The sequence below is a fragment of the Phodopus roborovskii genome, unplaced genomic scaffold (genome assembly GCF_943737965.1).
Source record: "Phodopus roborovskii unplaced genomic scaffold, PHOROB, whole genome shotgun sequence".
In the NCBI taxonomy this organism is placed as follows: domain Eukaryota; kingdom Metazoa; phylum Chordata; class Mammalia; order Rodentia; family Cricetidae; genus Phodopus; species Phodopus roborovskii.
Window position 1 is genome coordinate 7,595,889 of NW_026126625.1, and position 23,125 is coordinate 7,619,013.

The following is a 23,125-nucleotide window of genomic DNA, read 5'->3' on the forward strand; positions in this document are numbered from 1 at the left end:
AGAGGGCCACCTGGAGGTAAGGTAGTGACTGCAGGGAAAAACAAACAAACAAACAAACAAACAAACAACAACAAAAAAAAACAATAAACCAACAACAACAAAAAACAAAACACAAAACAAAACAAAAACCCAACAACCACAAAAACAACTGAAAACACCAAAAAATGACCAGGGAAAAGACCACTAAGAGGAAATTCATTTACTTGTATCAAGGGGTAATTCCAGGAATGCTGTTGGTTTGAGAGTTGCAGGCTGCTTTTAAAATGGCTCCTAGTGACTCCATTCCTGAGTCATTGTTGTGTGTGAAATCTCCCTCCTCGAGTGCAGGCTAGCTCTAACTACATACTAGTGATGAATTGAACATGGCAAACGTGATTGGATGCACTTCTAAGTTAATCAGGACAATGACTTTAATCTGCTCTATTCAGCCCACAAGGTACTGAGTACAGGATATCTTCTGAGTGACAGCTGTGAAGAAATGAACTCGTAGGTCAACAAACCATGAGGACCTGAATCTTTCCACCTACTCATGGGTCTTGAAAGTGGATCCATCATTTTTAAGCCTTAAAATAACTGTGCTCTCATGAGGACAGAGTCAAAGGAGCCACACCTACAGAAACTATGAAATAAATGTGTGCTGTTTTAAGCCACTAAATTTTAGAGTAATCTGTTATCATGGAAGTATTTAATTTGGAATGGTAACATACCACAGATTAGTAAGTAATATCAGAAAGACAATTAGGGAGTAATTAAGAAGAAATTGCAAAGAATTCACAAACAAGAATCAGCTTTAAACAGTTGCCATGTCCAGGTAGCAGGAACCCAGTTGTTAGTCAAATATGAGAAAGAACTTTCAACAGCACAGAAGGAGTTTAATATGTTCAGAGTTCAACACTCTGTACCCAAACTCTGTATAAAAAATTTAATGCCATTTCTACATCATTTCCTCCCTGAGGTGACCAAAGGCTGAAGAATATGGCTAGTAAGAATGTGGGAGAAAGGAGTCTATAAGATAGGTAAGGTCAGAAGTGTTTCAGGAGGTATGTACAAATTACTTTAGATAGGAAAAACTGGCTGAAAATAAAATGTGAAGTTTTTAATCATTACACAGGATTCACTCTATTTATTATTGATTTGTGTGTGTTTAACTGGAACTGATTTCAGGACTTTTCATTAACAGATTTCACCCAAGGAGGCAGGAGAAAGACCAGCATCATGTAAGTAGAGACAAAACATAGCTTCAACAGAGAAAATTGAGAAAAGAAAGAAATCATATCAGTTAAATTATAGTTTAAATCAAATTATGCTTGAAGATAAAAATGTAAGAGAAAACTAACTAGGTTACACATAACATTTTATGAATGGTAGCTAGGAAAAACACAGATACCCAACATGCTGATGGGCATCATGTTATTCCCTTTTAAATTTAAAAATCAATAATAATTTAATTATTTCTTCTTTAAAACCTAAAAGTATGTAAACTTCTTTACTGAGAAAATATGTTTAACAATAGAGGATATCAGATAAGTATGTCCATAATCTACATTCAATTGAGCACTGGTAGTTGTTTGTAGATTTAACTTTTAAACTGTCCCAATGTTCATTATTAGTCTCATATTATTTAGTTTATACTCAAAATCAAGGCAGTGGTTAAAAATGGAAAAGCAAAAGTAACAAAATGAACATGGAAATTAACATTAGTGAAAAGCACAAAATAACAGTTCTGTATATTTCTCACAAGTGAAATAGTGTAAATTGAACCTTGACCAGTGTAAAGGGTTTTCCCATCTGAACCAACAAAGGCAGTGAGTACTTACCAACTAGCACTTTATTTTTAAAATTGTTATTGTGATGACTATCTGTTGGTATCTTCTACATGTGTGCTATTTGATCATGGATATCCCTTTTTTTGTTTGTTTGTTTGTTTGTTTTAGAGACAGGCTTACTTTCCCGTCTTGTGCACTCTCAGGTAAGTATGCTTAGACAGTGGTCGCTGTTTTCTGAGGGGGATGAGTGGTGTCTAAGATGCCTCTCACACACAGAGACAGAAGTAACTTTATTTTTCTCTTCATTATGAAAATTCTTGAAGCTGGCATAGACCAAGTGGCACAAATCCAATTAACTTGTTTTTTGACTGAGTAATATCAGTGACTATGTAATCCATGCATCACCTTTCCCTTAGCGATAAGACGTATACCTTGCTTTTTTGTGCTTTTTGCCTACATTTATATACCAGATTGCTAGGATTTTGTTGGGTATACATTAGATATATTTTTCATTTTAATAGCTATTAGCAGACTGTTTTGAAAAGGGCTGTAGTAACTCCTATTTCCACCAAGATATAAAAAGGATCTCCTTTCCCATCTTTGATAGCATTTGGGTGTTAATTCTCTTTTAAATTTGCATTTTCTGATTGACGAGTGAGGTTAAATGTCTTCTCATAGTTTTATTGGCAATTATAATTTGTCCTTTGGCAAACTCCCTATTCAAATAATTTCTTCATTTCTGTACAAAATTGTCTTTTTTATTATTCTCTGCCATCTTACCCCCATATTTGTTATTTTTATAGCACAAAGAGCTCCCAACATAGTCTATGTCTTTGGAGACATTTTCTTCTTTTTAAAGTTCCAGGACCAATCTCTCCTTTCTGTCTCTCTCTCTCTTACACACACACACACACACACACACACACACACACACACACACACACACCATCATCAATGACCTCCTCCTCTCATGAGTCACCTTTATTTTCACTTACTCTAGAGGTCTTCATGGCTTAAAATGTCATCTATACATTGATAAGTCTCATTTTGTAAACACACAAATGTCAGGGCTTTCTGAACCTAAGATCTCACTCATAGGAGGTTGTCCTAAAAAAATTGATCTTATCAAAATAGCCACTTCTTTCCAAGTCCACTGTTCTCCCCAGTCCTTGTTAATCATCTAAGGCCCAAACTTCTACAAGTCTCCAAAAAAAGGCCCTTTCATTCAACATGCCCAATCCTTACCCTCCCCAACTGTGCACTTCGCTTCAATTCTTCAGTTCCTAAATATAAATCAGATTGTCATTTGCCTGCTTGAAAATCCCCAATGACTTTTCACCACTGAAAACATTCTAACTAGGCTTTTAGAACCTAAGATACTATACAACAAGGCAAATTTTGTCTACTTTGCAGAACTCCTCTCTTGTGTCTCTTCATCTAAAGGGGAACCTGCACGAGCCTCACTCACCTACTTGCTCTTATTGACTATTCCAACCTCACTGCTGCTTTCCCTTCAGCGAGTTATATGGATTTCTTCCACAGAATAATAAAATCTGCTGAAACACTGGCATTTTCAGTTTGGTTCTCCTTGATCATGCACTCACATATACACACTCTCCCTATCCTTATCTCCTCAGCATAACATCATAAGCATCCTCTTAAGCCTGCTGGCTTATCCACAAGTCCCTTCCAAACTAAACATGTCACAAGAACAGAAACATTTTCCACATTGTTCAGTGTTTAATCCTAACACCAGGGACAATGTCTAGTGTGGAAGTTAATCTTAGTTGTCAACCTGACTACATCTGATCTGGTATCAACCAGGAACTGGGCACACCTGTGGATTTTCTTGATTGGATTATTTGAGGTGGGAATACCCACACCTTTTGGTGGCAGCCCACATAAAAGGACATGGGAGGAGGCTTTGATTTTTGTCTGTTTGCTCTCACTCTCACTGGCAAGTTCATCTACCATGCTGGTGAGGCATTTCTTCACTAGTATTAGAACATACTTCTTTGGGATTCCAACAAAGACTTCGGAACAGCAGCTCTCCATGATTCTTTGGGAACTCTAGCATCAGACTGAGACTGCTAAGACATCTTGTCGCATGGACTGAACAAATACTGAATCCTTGACCTAGTGGGGAATATCCATTATTGAATACTTGGACCATTCTGTAAGCCCCTCTAATAAACCCCAAATATATATATTCCTAGTCTTCTAGAGGGGGGATCTATGTGCTATGGAAATTATAGGTGCTGAATCAGAAAGCACACAACAATCAATTTCACAATATAAATTGCATTCCAAAGTACTGGTCCCTTAAGTAATCCATCCGTCCTCTTAAAGAATCTCGAGCCACACCATCAGCAATGTATGATATTTATGAATTTATGGATTTCTGGCATTCCCATAATGATATTAAGTTGCATTTCTGTGATCACTTTTCTTATAGGCATTATGTATTTCTTTGAGGAATTGGCTGTTCATGTAGTTTTGTTAATTTTTCTATTGAGCTGCTTGTCTTTGTCTACTTGGTTCATTATATACACTAAAGCTTTACAGGTTCCATGTGTTACACGCATCCTTTCCCATCTGTGGTTTACCTTTGTAACTTTATTATGGAAATTTTTAAAAGTTTATTTTAATGAGCTCAAATTGCGAATCTCTCCTCTTACAGTTCATCTGTGTTCTTGTCACAAAATTCTTCCCTGCTCTTGGGACATAATGATGTTCTCAGACATTCTAAAATTTCTTCACACTTTCATCTGACGTTTGTATATGGTGTAAAAATAGATGTTTGGCTTTATGTAGATGCTATGACAGCTCATCCGGATATCTGATATGATACTAATCTTGACTGTCAACTTGATTACGATTAAAGATGACTAGGAAGTGAGTAAAAGTACTTCTCTGGGTATGCTTGTGAGGTCACTTTCAGAGATGATTAGATTATGAGTCTTTGACCCAATCAACAAACTGACTATTGAGAGACAATGGAATTGTAGAGGGTGAAGGCTAGCTAGAGGAAGTGGGTACTTGGAGGCATGGCTTTGAAGGGTATAAATTGGCTCCTGCCCCATGTCATTACTCCTCCCTGCTTCCTGGCTACAATAAAGTAAGTAGAGCCCTGTTCTATCAGGCCTTTTCTACTATGGTGTTCTACTTCCTTCAGTCATAAAGGAATAAAGGCAGATGGCTATGGACTTAAACCGCTAAAACAAAATGTTCTTTAAACCACTTCAGTTATTTGTCAAAAACAAAAACCCTAATACAATACATATCACTAAGCATGTCAGTATTACTTTAAAACATTCCCCTATCTGTATTCTCACACTTGTCACCTACTGTGGATTTCATTATCCACAGACCAGTGAGTTTCTGGACTCACTTTTATATTTTGCTATCTAATCAAGTCCCATTATCTTATTATTGTTCACAAATGTTTTGTCTTGGCCATCTGTTATTTTAATTATGTTTCAAAGAAGAGAAACAAAAACAAAACATATTGAAACACACATATCAGCAAAAATCATAGTTAGACTAAAATGCATTTAAAATAGATGTGCAGAAAATTATAAGGACATTTAAAGGTCTAAATAAATAGAGATGTAAACTACATTCATGGATAAGAAACCTATTATGTCAATTCTTCCTAAATTAACCTATAGATGGAACTTAAAATCCAAAATCCCAACACAGTTCATTGATTGGAAATATTCAGAATTATAAGTCTAAGACTTTAACAACATATTTTGTAAAGCATGTCAAAATGTTACCTAGTTCTAAACTCACATCTTCTTTTACAGTAAGTTTCGAGCTTTTCTCTAATAATCTTGAATTATCTCCTCTATCTTTTGGAACTCATGTTTCAGAAAGTTGACTTTCCCACAGTATACTTCATTAATTAATTATATTTTCTCTCTAACAAATTTATTTTTGTTCTGGCTTCTGTTTGGCTAGCTCTGATTCTGCAAGGTGTCTAGGATGTTTGTAGACTCCACTCTAGCGTTTCTTATTTTATGTCATCATTGTTAACATTCTATTTTCCTTCACTGAAAAAAACATTTTAAGGAGCATAGATGTGGGTAAGATGCTAAAAAGGATGGCTTTGGATGAAGATAACGCATAACACAAAAGAACACAAAGCCTCTGGGCAAGGAAGAAATAATGCAATGACAGAGATAATCTACATAATTTCTAATTTAGGACTGTTGCAATTATCTTACATACCTCTAAAAACAGGGGCATATCACTAAATGATACTAGACAAATGGCAAAAATCATCTAACAAATGCCTCAAAAATAACACAGTATTAATATTACTATTTGATGGATATCTCTTTTTAAGTCCAAAATACAAAGGTAGTTTTGTTGTATTTCAACAAGTTTCAACACAAAAATAAACAAATAAAAATAAAATGAAAACTATTTTGATGAGCATGTGCTCCTTAAAGGGTAAGCGAAAGGAAGTAATTATCAATGTATGCTATAGTTTTAAGATCAACAGCTACGGTGACCCTAATTACAACATACTTCATCAGCCAGGTGTCGATGGCGCCCACCTTTAATCCCAGCACTCTCGTGGCAGAGGCAAGTGGATCTCTGTGAGTTCGAGGCAACCCTGGTTTACAGAGAGAGTTCCAGGACAGGCTCCAAAACAATACAGAGAAACCCTGTCTCAAAAACAAAAACAAAAACAAACAAACAAAGACATACTTCATCAAAACTTGTTCTGTTTGGGTTTTGGAGCAAAAGTGGCCATACTTACCTTATGAGGGATGTCCTTCTGTATATATGTTTCTCTTATTGGTTGATAAACAAAATATTGTTTGACCAATGAGGCAGGAAGATAAGTAGGAAGAGGAGACGAGGAGAATTCTAGGAAAGATAGGCAGAGGAAGACTTCAAGAGTCCCCATGCAGTCACTGGGAGAATAGGATGCACCAGGCATTCTCCCGTAAGCCAAGACCATGTAGAAATACATAGACTTATAGAAATGGGTTAATAATTTAGAGAGAGCTAGCCAGTAAGAAGCCCAAGCCATCAGCCAACAGTTTAATAATTAATGTAAGTCTTTGTGTGTTTATTTGGGGCTGAGAAGGGTGGCAGGACCAAGCCAGACAAGAAAACTCGGAAACATCTACCCTACTGGACCTCACTAGAATCAGGTCTCTGTCCTAGGATGCCAGTCGCAAAAAGGAACATTATTTGGTTTTTGAAAGAAAAGTAAATCCTAATACAACATGGATGAATCTTGAGGACATTATGCTAAGTAAAACAAGCCAGTCACAAACACATATGTAATGTATAATTCTACTTATATGAGATGTCTAAACAAATCTCACACATAGAGACAGAATGTGTAGACCAGTATTAGCAGGCAGGAAATGGAGAGTTACTGTTTAACGGATACAGAGTTTCAGCTTTACAGGAGGAAATAAGTTCTAAAGATAGATGGAGGTGATACTACATTACTAGACTGTACACTTGTGCATAGTTATTAAGCTGGTACATGCTCCATTAATAAGGAGCTGATGCAGGAAGGCTAAAAGTTCTAGGCCAGCCTGTACTACACTGTATAAAAACATTAAATATTAAATTTTCTATCAAACACTTTAAAACTTGTTTTCAGACAGGGAATCCCCTTCCTGGTAAGACTTTAATGCAAATTTACAATCATTCCCACTAGGTAAACCTTTGTTTACACAAAGGTCATGCTTCATTCTCAGAACTTAAATAAAATAAGTGGCACACCTCAGGGAGCTTTTCTTCATTTCCTTTATGTTGATTCTTTTAAAGCCAGCCAATAGTGAAATACTGTGAGACTGGACCCCAGCCAATGGGGAAAAGACACAGTCACCACCTGCATTAGAATAAAATCCAAGAGCACTTCCTGCCACCACCAACCCCCTGCTCTTCTGCTTTTGTGAGTTATATACCCTTTTAATTAAGAGTCAAGTTTTGCCCATTTGAGACTCTTTAATTGGAATGATGATCTTTTTCTTTGCAACCCGGGACACAGCTCTAACAACAGCAAAATCCTGTCTGAAACAAATGATTTTATAGTATGTGTATTATACCATAACTTAAAAAAAAAATTGCAAGCACATAGTTTACTCCAAGTCTGAATTATCTTTTTCCCATACTTTTAATTTCCCTAATGATTCTTGATATGTAAAATATTATTTAAAATAATTATATGTGTATATGTGTTGTGTGCCAGCTAGGGTGTGTGTGTGTGTGTGTGTGTGTGTGTGTGTGTGTTGCCAAGGAGGTCAGAAGCAGCTGTCAGATCCCCTACAGTTATAGTTATGACCCACCCAATGTGGGTATTGGGAACCAAATTTGAATCCTCTAGAAGAGCAAGAATTCTTAACCATTCACCCATCTTTCCAGCCCAGGTCATGATTCCTGTCAAAACCAAAGTGATTTCCTTATTTGCTTTCACCTCTTCCTTTATGTTATACAAGTGAATAAAGAACACCAATTTTAGTAAAGCACTTTCTGTTAACTGACTGTAATTCTAGGCAATTTAGTTGGTTGCCTAGATTAATACATTTAAATTTCTCATCTTCAAAATAACAACACTGGAAGTCATCTTAAATGGTACATTTCTGAGAGTGCTACCATTTTACTGCAAGAAGGGAAGAAGCAAGAGAACAAAATATAAAAGTAGGCTCATTGGGGATTTAGTGATCTCCCTCTAAGGGGCTTTATTTAAATGCCATTTTATTGAAGGGTTTTTCTGTGAATATTCTTATATAACACAGAAGTATCTTTTCTGCACTCTGAATACCTGGTATCACACACCATCTCCCCTTTGCTATCTAAGCAATGTCTGAAGACATGGTCTTTGCCAGATTCCAAATGTATAAACTTTGCCTTTATAGCTGTTGAATGAAAAGTTGAATGAATTTGCATTGCCAAAACTGGAGATAGGTTTTCAGTATATCAATTACTATAATTTGGCAACTTGGAGGAGATACTTAGAATCTCTCTAGACCAGTTTTTTCCCATCTGTAAAAGAAGGAATAATGATATTTATTATATAGGGCTTCTGTGCTGATTAATGGCACACAAATACTATATAAATGCATCGAAATTTCTCCTTTAAACACTTTTTCCCTCTCACATCTATTTATTTCATGTGTGAATGCTCTAGTGCTTATAGAGGTAAGACGGTAACTTCTGGAAGTGGGTTCTCCCTTTCCACAGTCTGTATTCAATAAACTTGCCTTGTAGACCTGTTAGTTTTGTGACCATAACAGTCACAGAGGGTCTGACATTTGAACAGTGTTAACACTGTAACCCAAGCAAACTCCAGAGCCTGAATATCAGCCAAGGAACATTATATAGTCACACTGTAAATAAATCTGCAGTTAGCAAATACATGGTACTTACTAACATTAACAAGTCACAAACATGAAATTATAATAGCTTCAAGGTAGTTACAGATGTATTACAGTTCAAAAATTAGAAGGAAGGTAAAAGTTTAAGTTTCAGCTTGTATTTTAAAGCTTTTTGAAAACAAGGAATATATAGGCCTAAATGATTAAAGTATCTAACACAATAACACTTTCATTTCTTATAGTCACATGACTTTCATGTAAGACTGTAGCTGTTTCAAAATACAAAGTTAAGGAATGTGTAAATCATCATTATTTCTAAAACCAAACAATTATTCCATATAAACACATATAATACACACTAGATTAACTTCCTTTAGTCTAACAGACCAAAATCATGCTTTTAAATCAGTAAAAACTGGTTTACTGGTATTCAACCTAATTTTACGTCAAACTAAATATAAAATTATCAAGCTGCATCACATATAGAACTATGGTTTGGTTTAAAAAATTCTGGTGTGTGTGTGTGCTGGGAATTAGTACTTATTTTTTACTGTTGAATATAGCAAAAACAAACAAACAAAAAATTGCCAAGTTAATCGACAATTACTCGTTTTTCAGACTCTAAATCTTCAAAATTAGTGAGTTAATTTTCATATAGAAGTCCAATGAAGTAGAAAATTTTACTTTGAAAACAGCTGGTCTCATACTGAGAATCAAAGACAGGTAGAGTGAACATCTATTTGCGATCCATTCAATATGTGAATTCAAAAACCTCACTGAAAATTTATAATACTGCTCCCCCTAGATTTGCATTTCCTCTAAAATTAAAGATGTCATTAGTACAAGTTTCTACTTCAGAATCAAAAAAGAAGAGTTCTAAAGCTGAGTTATTTTCTGACATTCCTGCCTACATAATTTTTTTAATCTTCTGTGAAACTTATTTTTATATGTGCTAACCACTACTGAACCAATCTTTTAACAACTTTAATCTTAAGCATATTTTGCATTAGAAATTTACTACTGTGTATCAATAATTTTCTACTGTCCATACAAGAAACACTGTTGCTACTATTGATTGTACCATTCTGTGGAAACCTGGCATTTCCACTTCTGGGTAGCCTTTAACTATTATCAGAATTTCATGAAGTTTGAGCCCCAGTGGCCAAACAGAAAGGTTGATTTATCCACTGACCCATCAACATGGTCATATAACTTGGCCCCCCAAATTCTGAAGCTATGTGGAATCTCTAGAAATGGTTCATTACACTTGGGAAGTCCCTACAATTCCCAGAAGCTAGTGCCAAAATGATTATTACAAAATTAAAAGGAGTCCGTTGAACAAACCAAAACATATCCACCAAGGCATGCAAGCATTTACTGAGATTTTTTACTAAGTTTCTTGCATTATGTAAGTTGATGCTTTTAGAAGGTACCTGAGTAATCACTTAGTAGTTCTTCCATGCATAGGTCAGTAGTGCATCCCTGGGGGGAAAGAACTGAGAAGTTATCATCCTTTTTACTGTAAAAGTATGTCCAACCCAACAGCCTTGAACAGTGGTAGGTAAGAGGCTTGTCTTTAGAGCCCAGTCTAAGGCCCCTCTGAAGATACAGTTATCAGATAAACTCTTTCTTTCCCTTTCCTTTTCTCTTCTTCCCTTCCTTCCTTCCTTCCTTCCTTTCTTCCTTCCTTCCTCCCTCCCTCCCTTCCTTCTGTCCTTCCTTCCTTCCTTCTTTCCATGTGGTTCTCTGTAATTACAGTTATTTACAAGACTAACTGCAATCAGTTCTTATTTGGGTGGGGAAGAGATTTTTTTTTTTTTAAAAAAAATTATTTACTAACTCTATTTAAGTAAGTTAAAAGATTACCATACAGACACAGGGAAATTCAGAAAAATGTCCTCAGGGTCAGAAATGCAATAAATTGTTAGAATCTATACTGGCTAGTAAGTCAGTCTTACAACTGAACTTACAGGTTTTGGCAAACTAGAAACTCCTAATTACCACCATCCAAGGTTTGGAGTGTATCTGTTCTCTTGTACACACAGAGTTTAAATCCTTCACATAAGTCAATAATATTGTGCAATTAACTCAGAATTGATTTTTAATAGTTCACAGATTTTTCTAAATGCACAACTACTGTCTTATTTATTTTTATATTCCCTTGAATCAAAGGGCTTTTAAAGAGATAGAGAGATATAATACAAACCACTATAATAAATGTTCTCTGATTTAAGATTGGCAGCTTCATAGATGCAGGATCTTTCTATCTACCGAGGAATCATCTACACAATGTTCTTACATATTGCCAAATGTTTCTTCAGTCCTTTCATCTAAGCTAATGTCACACTTGATAAATTCTTGAGGCATTCTTAATGGTCAGGGATTAAGACAGATGATAGAGTATTTGCTTAGGAATCTTGAGGCGCTGAGTTTGATTCCCAGCACTCTATAACTGGTCATGGTGATGAATATCCATAATCCTAATACTTGGAGGGTATTCACTGAAAGATCAGAAGTTTAAAGTTATCATTATTTCAAAATGGAGTTGAGGTCAGCATGGGAAATATCAGACTCTTTGAAAACAAGGACAAAAATATTTGTTAATTGTTAATCTTGAGATCATTTCTTAAGCTAAAGTCTTGGGAATAAAAAGTATTATATTTTCCTTACTCTATTATAAAGATATATATGTAATATATACATTCTCAGAGATAATTAAGCTAACCATAATTAAATAACTTAATTCAGGGAAATGTGTACATTTAAGCTGATAGATTTATTTATTTATTTGTGCTGAAGATAGAGCCTAGAGCCACATGCATGCTAGACATTCTTGAAAAGTTGAGTCATGTACTTTTAATAACTAGGAAGAGAACAGGCACTCTTTTTTTTTTCTTAGCTAGTAAACATATGGGAACCAAAACTTCTCTGTTAAAGCAATTCTAGTACTATAAATCCAAAGCTCTAAATGCCATACATATCCCATGACTCAAAAGTATAATTTCTAGATATTCATCAAAAGAGATAATTAATGATTTAGCAAAAACAATGTTCCTGAGTCTTGTTCTATAGTTATAAATTGGAATAACCTGTGTTATATAACAGGAACGATTACAACTTATAAGCATACTAAATGCATATTCATGTTGTTTATAACTAGGTATAGTGATATTAATCTTTCCATAATGAGTATTATTCACACAATTCAACTTTTTACTCAAGAGAAATTAGTATCTACCACCTGAAATTTAATCCATTTTCTTTTTAAAAAGTTGATAATAGTTCAAATAGTTTGAAGTATTAAGTCAACTGTATTAGATGAAAAGACCACTAGTAACTTGCAAGAATCCTTTATAAGTAGCACTTTGCCTATCATGAAGGACCGCTTGGTATTAAAAAACTCTGTTGGTGTTTATGAAATACAGGCCTCACAGTGGTGCCACACATTTTTAATGCCAGCATTTGGGGGTTGGAGGCAGTCAAATCTCTGTGAGTCTGAGGCCAGCCTGGTCTACAAAGAGAGTTCTATGACAGCCACGGCTGTTACACAGAGAAACCCTGTTTAAAAAAACCAAAACAAATAAATAAAATAAAAACAACTAATTAGAAAGTAAAAATTAAGATACACAAACAAGTCGAAACAATTAAGCCAAAACAATCCTGTATAATAAAGGATCATCTGGGGGCATCACCATCCCTGACTTAAGTTCTACTATGGAGCTATAGTAATGAAGACATCTTGGTGCTGGCATAAAAACAGACAGGTGAACCAATGGAATCGAATCTTAGACCTTGATTTTAACCCACATACTTATGAACACCTAATTTTTGCCAAAGAAGATAAAAATAAAAAAGAGAAAAGAGAAACATTCAACAAATGATGCTGGTATACCTGGCTGTCAACATGTAGAAGACTTCACATAGATCCATATCTGTTGCCATGCACAAAACTCGAGTCCAAATGGATCAAAAACCTCAACATAAATCCAGCCACACTGACCTTCATAGAAGAGAAAGTGGGAAATACACTTGAACACATAGGTATAGGAGACCACTTCCTAAATAAAACATAAAACACCAGTAGCACAGACACTGAGAACAACAATTAATAAATGGGACCTCCTAAAACTGAGAAGCTTCTGTAAAGCAAAGAACGTGGTTAAAAAAACAAACAAACAAACAAACAAACAAACAAACAAAAAAAAAGGCAGCCCCCAGAACGGGAAAAGATCTTCACCAACCCCACATCTGACAGAGAGCTGATCTCTAAAATACATAAAGAACTCAAGAAACAAGACATTGAACTACCAAATGATCCAATTAAAAATGGGGTACACATCTAAACAGAGAATTTGCAACAGAACAGTCTTAAATGGCAGAAAGACACTTAAGGAAATGCTCAACATCCTTAGTCATCAGGGAAATGCAAATCAAAACCACTTTGAGATTCCATCTTACACCAATCAGAATGGATAAGATCAAAAACACCAATGACAGCTTTCTGGAGAGGATGTGGAGAAAGGGGAACACTCTTCCACTGCTGGTGGGAGTGCAAACTTATACAGCTGCTATGGAAATCAGTATGGTAATTTCTCAGAAAATTAGGGATCAACCTACCTCAAGACCCTGCAACACCACTGTTGGGCATATACCAGAAGGAGGCACATTCACACCACAAGGACATTTGCTCAACTATTTCATAGCAACATTATCTGTAATAGCCAGATCTTGGAAACAACCTAGATGCCCCACAACTGAAGAATGGGTAAAGAAAATGTGGTACATTTACACAATGGAGTACTTATTAGTGGTAAGAAACAATGATATCCTAAAATTCGCAGGCAAATGGACAGAACTAGAAAAAAAAAAAAAAAAAAAAACATTCTATGGGAGATAACCCAGAACCAGAAAAACAAATATAGTATTACTTACTCATAAGTGGACACCAGACATAAAGCAAAAGATACCCAGCCTACAATCCACAACTCCAGAGAAGCTAGAACCCTCTTCCAGAAACAGATGGAAACAGATGCAGAAATCCACAACTAGCAATTGGGCCAAGCTCCTAGAGTACATTCTAAGTGAGGGAGAAGCGATAGTATTAACAAAGGAGTCAAGACCATGAAGGGAGAACCCATAGAGTCAGCTGACCCAAGCCAGTGAGAGATCACTGACTCAGGTCTGACAAAGGGGAACCTACATTAAGACCTAACTAGACTCCCTTAATATAGGTGACAATGTTGCTGCTGGGACAATATATGACACCATTGGCAATGGGTCCAAGATTTAACTCTACTGCACAAACTGACTTAATGGAGCCCATTCTATATGGAAAGATACCTTGCTCAGCATAGACACAAGAGGGAGGGCGTGCCTTGGTCCTGTCTCAATGAGATGATGGATGGGATAGACTTAGTAGACTTCCTAGGAGAGGCCTTATTCTCTTCTGAGGAGCAGATGGGAGGTGGGAAAGGTGGGGGGGGGGGAGTGGGAGGACAGGAAGGAGGGGAAATGGGTACTGGAATGCAAAAGATAAATTCATAAAAAAGTGAAAAAATGCTAAACAAATAAAATAAAGATAACTAATTAGAAAGTAAAAGTTAAGACACACAAAATTAAGCCTTGGTTTAAAATAATTAGATTCACAAACTAAAGTAGCCTAAATTATTTTTACTTTTTTTTTTTTTGTTTATTTTGTTTTTCTAAATGAGACTTCTCTGTGTAGCCCTGTTGTCCTAGAAATTACTCCATAGACCAGGCTAGCCTCATATCCTCTGCCTCCAAGTGCTGGGATTAAAGGAGTGTGCCACCACTGCCAGGTTTCATTTTCAAATTCTTATTCATAATTTCTTTACCTATTTCACTAGTGACAGTTGACAACCTGGAGACCATGTTTTTAGTAGCAGGGCTTGAAGTGATCAGAAAGGTATTTTGCCATGGCCTATACCAATAACCAAATCAGACTGGGTTCTGATCTAACCTTTGGATACAATAGAAAACTTTCTCCTGTTTATCAGCCTGATTTAATACTAAAGGACATTTCCAATAACGTTGTATATAATTCTAAACTATCAGTCATCTTACAAAAGAATCATAAACAATACCTTAAATATTTCACAACAGAGAATTAATTCGCAGATTGGTATTAAGGATTTAAGTTGCATATTTGTTCTTAGTTTATGTAAAAGAAATAAGACAATTTGCCTGTTTCTTGGCAAAGTCAATGCAGTCTCTGGGGAAGAGGCTTAAAGAGCCTGTGCTATTTTCTACCTGAAGACAACTGTTCTGGACTCATGCCAAAGTAGTGAACATTATGGATATTTTACTTTGAGATTTAAAAGATTTTAAATTCTTGAAAATAGGTGGCCTGCTTTCCAGAAATAAAGTCTTAATTCTAGTACTTTATTGCCAAAGGCAAACAAGCAACTATATGAACACCACCACCTGGACAGTGCCACAGTGAGGAAACTTAATTGTTCCTAAATGTTTATATTAAAATACTTTATATTTATGCTCATAACGTGCCACAAATTTAATCTAAATTTTAAATTGTACCTAGCATTGTGCCTCAAACAGAACAAAATTTCAGTAAGAGTTGAGCACTTCAAGCAGTATAGGAGGGTAAGGTAAAATGAGAGAGGCTGAGACAGATCCAAAACAAGACCAAAAGTGATTTAGTAAGAAAGGAACAGAAAGACAGATGCAGGTAAACATATGAAGCTGAAACCAGAACTGAAAGGATTCCTAGGAGAAAGTTCTAAAACAGCAAAGGAAATCTATTTCTTTCTGTCTTCCAGCACCTAGGGATGAAGTCCAGGGCTTCACACAGCTAAGTGAACACTAGCACACGCTAGCAGCAGAAGAAAAGCCAAACTCTGAAAACTAAAAATGGTGAAATCAAATCCATATAGCTTACAGGATCAGTGAGAGAGGGGGCACATTACCACATACTGCCCCAAAATGTGTTTCTAAAAATGAAGAAGGGACTCCACTGCATGAGTCTAAAGGGTGCAACTAGATGAGCTTTTCTGTGAGTGCTAGCTTATCCAACACCAACAGATGAAGGCAGGCACAGTGCTTCTTCCCACTGCATGCTCATCACCACTGCCAGCTTGCTTGTTTCTGAACATTATGTAAGCAGATTTATACTCAATATTCTGCCATGCCTGGCTTCTTTCCCTCAACTTTACTTGACTTTTTTTTTGTTGTGGGTATCAGTAATACACAACATAGTGGTCTACTCCTTCTCCTGTGAGGGGGACATTTGTTTGATTCTACTAGCCTAGTGTGAGTAAGTTGCTTGTACAAGCACTATTTTGTGTGTGAGTTTTCAAGACAGAATGTCTCTGTGTAGCTCTGTAGACCAGGCTGGCCTCGAACTCACAGAGATCTGCCTGCCTCTGCCTCCTGAGTGCTAAGAGTAAAGGCACATGCCACCAACACCTGGCTTGTACAAACTCTTTTATACACATCTTTTGGTAGACATAAAACACTTATTTTTTCTTGGTTCTATGACAACAGGTTGTTAGGCCACAAAGGTTTGTGTTCAATTTCAGTAGTTAATGATAGATTTTCAAAGTGAGTATATCAATTACTTATCAACAGTGTTTTTTAGAATTCACATAAAAATATATTGACACTTTATGAGATGGGGGGGCTCACTATATTATCCAGACTGGCTTTGAACTTCTGGACTCAAACTATCCTCCTGTGTTAGCCTCCTGAGCAGTGGGACTAAAGGCATGGGCTAACATGCCTGGAAATAACTTATGCACAGATGAACTTATAGTTTGTAAAGCCATATACAATATTCCACAGAAATACCTAGCTGCCTTTAATGTTAAAATAACACAGACAAATAGTAGGAGAGAAGGGAAGAAGACAGGAACTATCCAAGAAGAGACAAAAGAGCAATTTCCTAGTTACTGGTACTAGTTTACATCTTGGTAGGTATTTGTATTGTATCTGTGCATATATTACTCAAATTTGTTGAATGTACATTTAAGTTTCCTTCTGTGTAAATTTGATCACATTTAAAAAATAAAGATTCATTAAATATGCTAACCTGTAATTAATGACAAGCATATTTAACTGAGAGTAAATTATAATAGTGTCTGTAACTTACTTTGAAATATTTCAAATTAAGATAGAATGCCATATGGATAGAAGGATTGATATATGAACAGTTATGTGGTAAAATACAGTATAATTAATAAAAAGCTATGGGAAAGATACATGGTTGTTCACTGAGTAATTGAACATCTCTGCAGTTTTCCATGGCAAAATACTGAGAAAACACATTACTAAAGAGCTGCAAATTGACAGATATTAACTTAAAATGGTGTAATGGTACAATGTAAGTTATAAATTTATAATGGAAAAAGTAGGAGTATTCAAGCACATTGCTTTGGGATATAGAAGTTCCCTATCCTCAAGGTATATTTCAAAATTCACAGTGGATGTCTAAAGTGGAGACAGTACCATAGCCTGTAAACATTCTTTTATTGAAATACATGTTACTATGAAAAAATTAAACTTATAAATTACATAAAGAGATTAACAATAGAAAATAATTAAAACAGTATGTTGTTAAAAGAAGTCATTTGAATGTGTTCTTTCCCTGTCTCCCATATATAACACTGTGCTTCTGAACTGTGAGAAAGGAAAGCACAGTTAATAAACTCTTTATGTTGTGAGAATTATATTTTACAGACTACTAAATCGAAATTCAGAAAGTTAATATAAGTCTAACCAGACATTAAGTGTCAAGACCAGGCAGGAGGGGGAATCCAACTTTCCTCAAGTTCTGGGTCCTCCTGAACCAAACATCTTCCTCACAGGTAAGGAAACTGTTCCTCCATCCCTGTACAGACCAGCTCTGACTTTTCAAACACTCCTTCCTACAATACCAAACTTTCTTCCCACTGTAGGTGTGATTCTTTGAGGCCTCACACACTGCAATCCCCACATCACTACATTTCATAGAAGGCGAAAGCATTGGAAATGTAAGATTCCTTTTCCAGTTAGTATTTTTAAATATCAACTAACAAAGTTTTAAGTAGGTATAAGTAGGATAATGCTGCATTAAATTGAGATAAGAATACACGTGATCAACCCTATGTAATCGAGAATAGGACCTCAAAATACCTTTTTCTCCCAATCTTTACCTTTTTTAGAATGCGAAATGGTGCTTATTATAAAATAATTTCCATAGCCTTAGAACCTTCTCTTAGAGTTAAATGTGAACAGATTTTTTTTTCCACACATCGTTTTAAACCTGAAAACCTAGTGGGCTTTTTCTTTCTCATCTCAGTTTGGAATTCTATCTTCCAGGAATGTTTTTGTACAACTAGATATACAACCAGAGATACTTCCGTAGCACTTTTTGTTTCACAGATTACCACAAGTGGCCAACCTGTGAGAGCACTATGTTAATGAGATCCTAAGCATTTTCTTTTGGACCACGAGAAGATATTTTCCACAGGCAAGATTGTAAGGAATGACCGTGACCTTTCACTTTTGAGCATGTACCTACAACCTTAAATCGGTATTTCTTACTTGGCAAGCACACAGATGGGGCTCTCTAAAAGACTCCTAAAGTCACAAATCTTGCCCTTGTATTAGTAACACCAAAAACAAAACAACCAGTAATTCTACCTCGACATTTAAGTTCATACGAGAAGAACTTCTCACAGCCTAATGGAGGCTGAGTGATGCTGTTTTTTCCTCTTGATGTCTTAAGTTGTTAGTGTTAGGAGGACCTGGAGATGATTATTTTACAGCTGCAGAAATGGTCGTGCGGGCAGTTAAAATGATTACTTCCTAACAGTGCCTGAACCACACACCAGATCCCCTAAATTCCCAGCCCAGTGTCCTTTCCATTTTAAAACCATGCCAAAACAAACGTGTACAAAAACGATTATGTCCACCCATTCCCTCCACTTCACTAAATTTCAGCCTGCGTCTCTTGATGCCACTTCCTCTTGTGAATGAGTGTGTTTCCCCCGTGGTCTCGTTATCTTCATTTTATTACCACACAACACTTGAATTCACACTTCATGTCAGCTTTTCCCTTGGCTATTTTTGTTCCTCAAGGATACCAGCATTGTCTTCAAAATGCCCTGGCTATCCTTTAACTATATTTATTTCAGGCTGCCAATTGCCAACTATTACAAAATGAAGGGTAAAAGTGATTTATTTTTAAAACATAAAGCGCGCACACACCCGGTAGTGCTCCTTTCTCAGTCAGAGAGCAGAGCGTAATAAAAATACCGAATGCTAGGTATCAAATGCAGATGCTTTCTAGAGAAAACCCAGCGACAGCCTTGCTATTTAGGAAGAGAGCTGTGGTTCGGGGCCAAGAATAAGGTTCGGAAACTGACCTAAAACAAATATGGAGGTGAAAAGGCACAAGGCGCTTCTTGAACTCAGCAGCCTGTGACAGGCTATTTGATGTCAGTTTCCAAGAACGAGGGGCACCGGGGAGGCACATGGACAATGAGAGGGCAGGCGGGGCACAGGGAATCGCGCCCAGGAAAAACTCAACAAGTCTGGAAGGTGAAGGATGCACCGAGGTGGAAGATGCTGCCTCGAGCTTCCCGCTGGCCTCCGCACGACTAGCAACCCCTTTCCAGGACCGACCCCACGGCTCTCGGCGGCTGGGGGACAGCCTTTTGCTCCCCTACCTGCCTCGACGTCTACCCAGGGCCGTGCTGGGAGCCGGCGCCTCCACCCCGGGCCCGCTTCCCGGGCAGGATGGCGACGTCGGGCCTGTCCGGCCGGACCCGCCTTCGAAAGTGGGCGTCAGGATGGCCGCCGAGCGGGCGGAACCCTCGCCTCGGGCCCGAGCCCGGTTCCTAGCGGGGCTCGCGGCTCGGCCCAGGCGCTGCCGGCCGTGTGGCGGGCTCGCGCCGAGGTGATGGGGAAAGGGGGCGGGCGCGCCATCATGAAGGGAAAATGGTGGGCGGGCGGGCCCGCGCGCGCGGCCGCCGTACTCACCCGGGCGGGCCAGTGCGGGTAGCCCTTCATCTTGGCGAAAACCAGGTCTCCCGCTTTGTACTCGCGGGGCCGCGGACGCGCCATCCCGGTCGTTCCCTTTGCCCGCTCGTCCTTGGTCGCCGCGAAGATGCCGGGAGGCCGCCCCCTCCCTGCGCGGGCCGACGGACCGCGCCGCGCTCCCCGCGGGCCTGAAGCCGGCCGCTCCGACGAGAGAAAGCAGCGAGGCAGCGGCGGAGGCAAGCGGTGTGTGCGTGCGAGTGGGGTGTGTGAGTGTGTGTGAGTGTGAGTGTGTGTGGCGGGGGGACCGCAGGCCCCGCAGATCCCCGCCCGGCTGCGGGGGAGGGGAGCACGCGTCCGGCCGCACCGATTCCCGCTGCCGCCGCGTGCAGCTCACAGGAGCCGCGTCGCCAGCCTCATGCCGCCGCCGCCTCCCCGCCGAGCTTTCTGGGTTCCTTGCGAGCTCCGGGCCTCGCGCCTCCTCCGAATTCCTCCTCGGGCAGCGACCGCAAACACGATCTTATTATTGTTCTCGCGCGCGCTCAGCATCCCCCCCCCCACTCGCCCGCCCCGCTTCCCTCCCCTTGCGCGCCGGCCGGTTAATTCCTAGGTGCACGGCCGGCTTTCGCGGAGAAACCGCGCGCGCCGCCCGGCTCAGTCGGCGGGCTTGGTGGTGGGCGCGTCTTCCCGCAGCAGCGGTGCCGGTGCTCGGCGGGTGGGAGCGCCTACTCCGAGGATGCCCGCCGCCTGATCTCTTTTGTTCTTGGCCCGGAGCTGCCTGATGTAGCCCAGCCAATCACTACCCGGCCGTCCCTCTTCCCTCCTGCCCGCGCCCACCCACTACGGACTGCATCCCCCCCCTCTCCCGGCTGCCCCCCACCCACGGGCCACTAACGCGGGTGCTATCTGGTGAGTGGGGGGGGGGCGACAAAGGCGCCCCAGGCATGGGGATGGCCGCGCAGGGGACTCTGCCTGGTCTCTAGGCTGCTGGAAAGAGCAAGCGAACTCGTTAGGTTCTAGCCCCAGGTCTGCCTTAACAATGCAGTGTGACCCACCTAGGGCAGCGGCTTCACTGGAGTCAAGGCCGGTCCTCACCGACAGGATGACAAAGTCAGGTTTTGAACATGGACCTATGGTTCAGTGCCTGTAGCCATTATGCTTCTCTGTGTGGGAGCTTCAGGGGCCAACTGTTTTGGAGGAAAGGACTTAGCTTGACAAGTCACTTGCTTTCGATTCTGGCAGCATGCTGGACAGCAGCTTTTGGTGATTTCTTTATACAGGTCAGTAGGTCTAGAACAAATGTGTGCATTCACCATTTTATTTGGAATCAACTGACAGCTTTCAGAGACATTTTGGGAGCCAGAATCTTTATAACATCCTCCTTTGTAAGAGATAAATAAATTAATTCACCCTTTTCTGAGTTTGCCTGATGAATGAATGAACGCTGCCTCTTCCGTCACCATGAACATACCTACTTGAGAGGGTCCACTGATGCTGTTGTGGCCCGCACCTAGTTTAGAGAACAGTTCTGGTTTGTGGACTATCCTCCTTGCCATTTCTCCCCTCTGTAGAAGGTGGTTTTTCCAAGCATCTGCCATCTGCTTTACTTGCCTGTGCTGTAGAATGGTTTTAACAAAGCCTTCCAATGACCAGGGATGTAGAGTCTATAGACTTTCTCTGTGGAGTGTTTACTTTGTTCTTCGTACTTTGTTCATGTGGCCATTTCTTTGCTAGTGCATTTCCTTTTTGTATCTCGTAATTCTCCCACATCCACCACCCCCAATCTTTCTATGGGCTCACCTTCTCTTCCAATGCAAAATTAGTCTAGGTCTTTTACCTTAGCTGTGATGGTCTGATGATGTGCTTTTTACTTCTAGAAATCATGTCACTCCTATCATAGGTTCCTGTAGAGTGTTTCCTAGATTCTTTTGTCAAATCCACATCTCTTGACAGGCCACCAAAGCCCTAACTGTGCAAAGCCAGAATCGCCTAGTCTCCTGGTGGGCTTAGGGTGGTAATGAGTAGAACAGAGAATTGAGAGACTTTATCAGTATGAAAGCTGTAGAAGGAAGTTAAGCTGGGAAATAACATGATCACAGTTGGTTTAGACAGAGTACTCACTCAGGTGGCCAGGATAGAGGTGGATCTGTAGATGAGACTGGACCAGGACCCTCACTGAGGGACTCTGACCAGGAGAGAGATGACATGGTCTCAGACATTTTGCTGACTCATGAGTGTCAAGTAGGTAGGAAGAATGGAGACTAATGGGATTCATTGATTTATAGGTTAAGTGACAGGGTTGTCAGCATTGGGGGAGGTTAGGAAGTAGGTGAAGAATAGGCAGCTTTGCAGAGAAGATCTTGTATGAGTTTTGGATGTGTTGAGATTTCTGTGTGTCATATTTAGTGCGCTGTTGGTTAAGGCAGAATGTAGAGATTACAGTGATACAGTATACAAGTGGTGACTGAAGCCACGGCATAGTCCAGGAGCATGTAGAATGAGAGACTCAATTGCCAAGTTTGGAGACAGGTCACCAAAAGTTTGGGGTCAAGAAGAAGACATTCAGTGTCCTAGGATCCAGAGAGTTAAAGCATTTTTGAAGAAAGGAAACGTCTAAGTAGATGGCATAGAGAGGATAAGTGAGCTGCTGGAGGAGATGGGCCCATTTATTATGCCGACTGGGAAGTCATTGGTGACCTTTTGGGAACTGTTTGAATAGAAGGGGAAAGAAACCAGAGTGGTGACTTGAAGTGCATCAGAGGCAAAAATGTGGGAGCAGAAAGTGCAGACAGCTCACTCTCACTAAATAAATACATCCGGTTCTAATAAATACTAAACAAACACCAGTGGAGAAAAGACAGTAAAAGAGCAGGGAGGAGGGCTGTTCTGTATGGTGTTTGGCTAGTTTTTAAAGACAGGACAAATTGGAGTTTGTAAATGGGGAAGCAGCTAACCAAGCAGTTGGAAGCAATGTAAACAGGGTAAGTGACAGGCTGTTGGTCATTTTGAGAA

At 39.1% G+C, this 23,125-nt stretch overlaps 1 protein-coding gene across 1 annotated transcript in view; it reads right to left on the reverse strand.

Moving 5' to 3' along the window:
• Positions 1 to 20,302, reverse strand: part of Hdgfl3 (HDGF like 3) — a 57,097-nt gene extending 36,795 nt beyond the window's left edge. The window contains exon 1 of the mRNA XM_051206653.1: positions 20,117 to 20,302. Within this exon, the coding sequence (XP_051062610.1) occupies positions 20,117 to 20,200 (84 nt within the window). The 5' untranslated portion in view covers positions 20,201 to 20,302. The remainder of the gene's footprint in view (positions 1 to 20,116) is intronic.
• Positions 20,303 to 23,125: the final 2,823 nt, after the last annotated feature.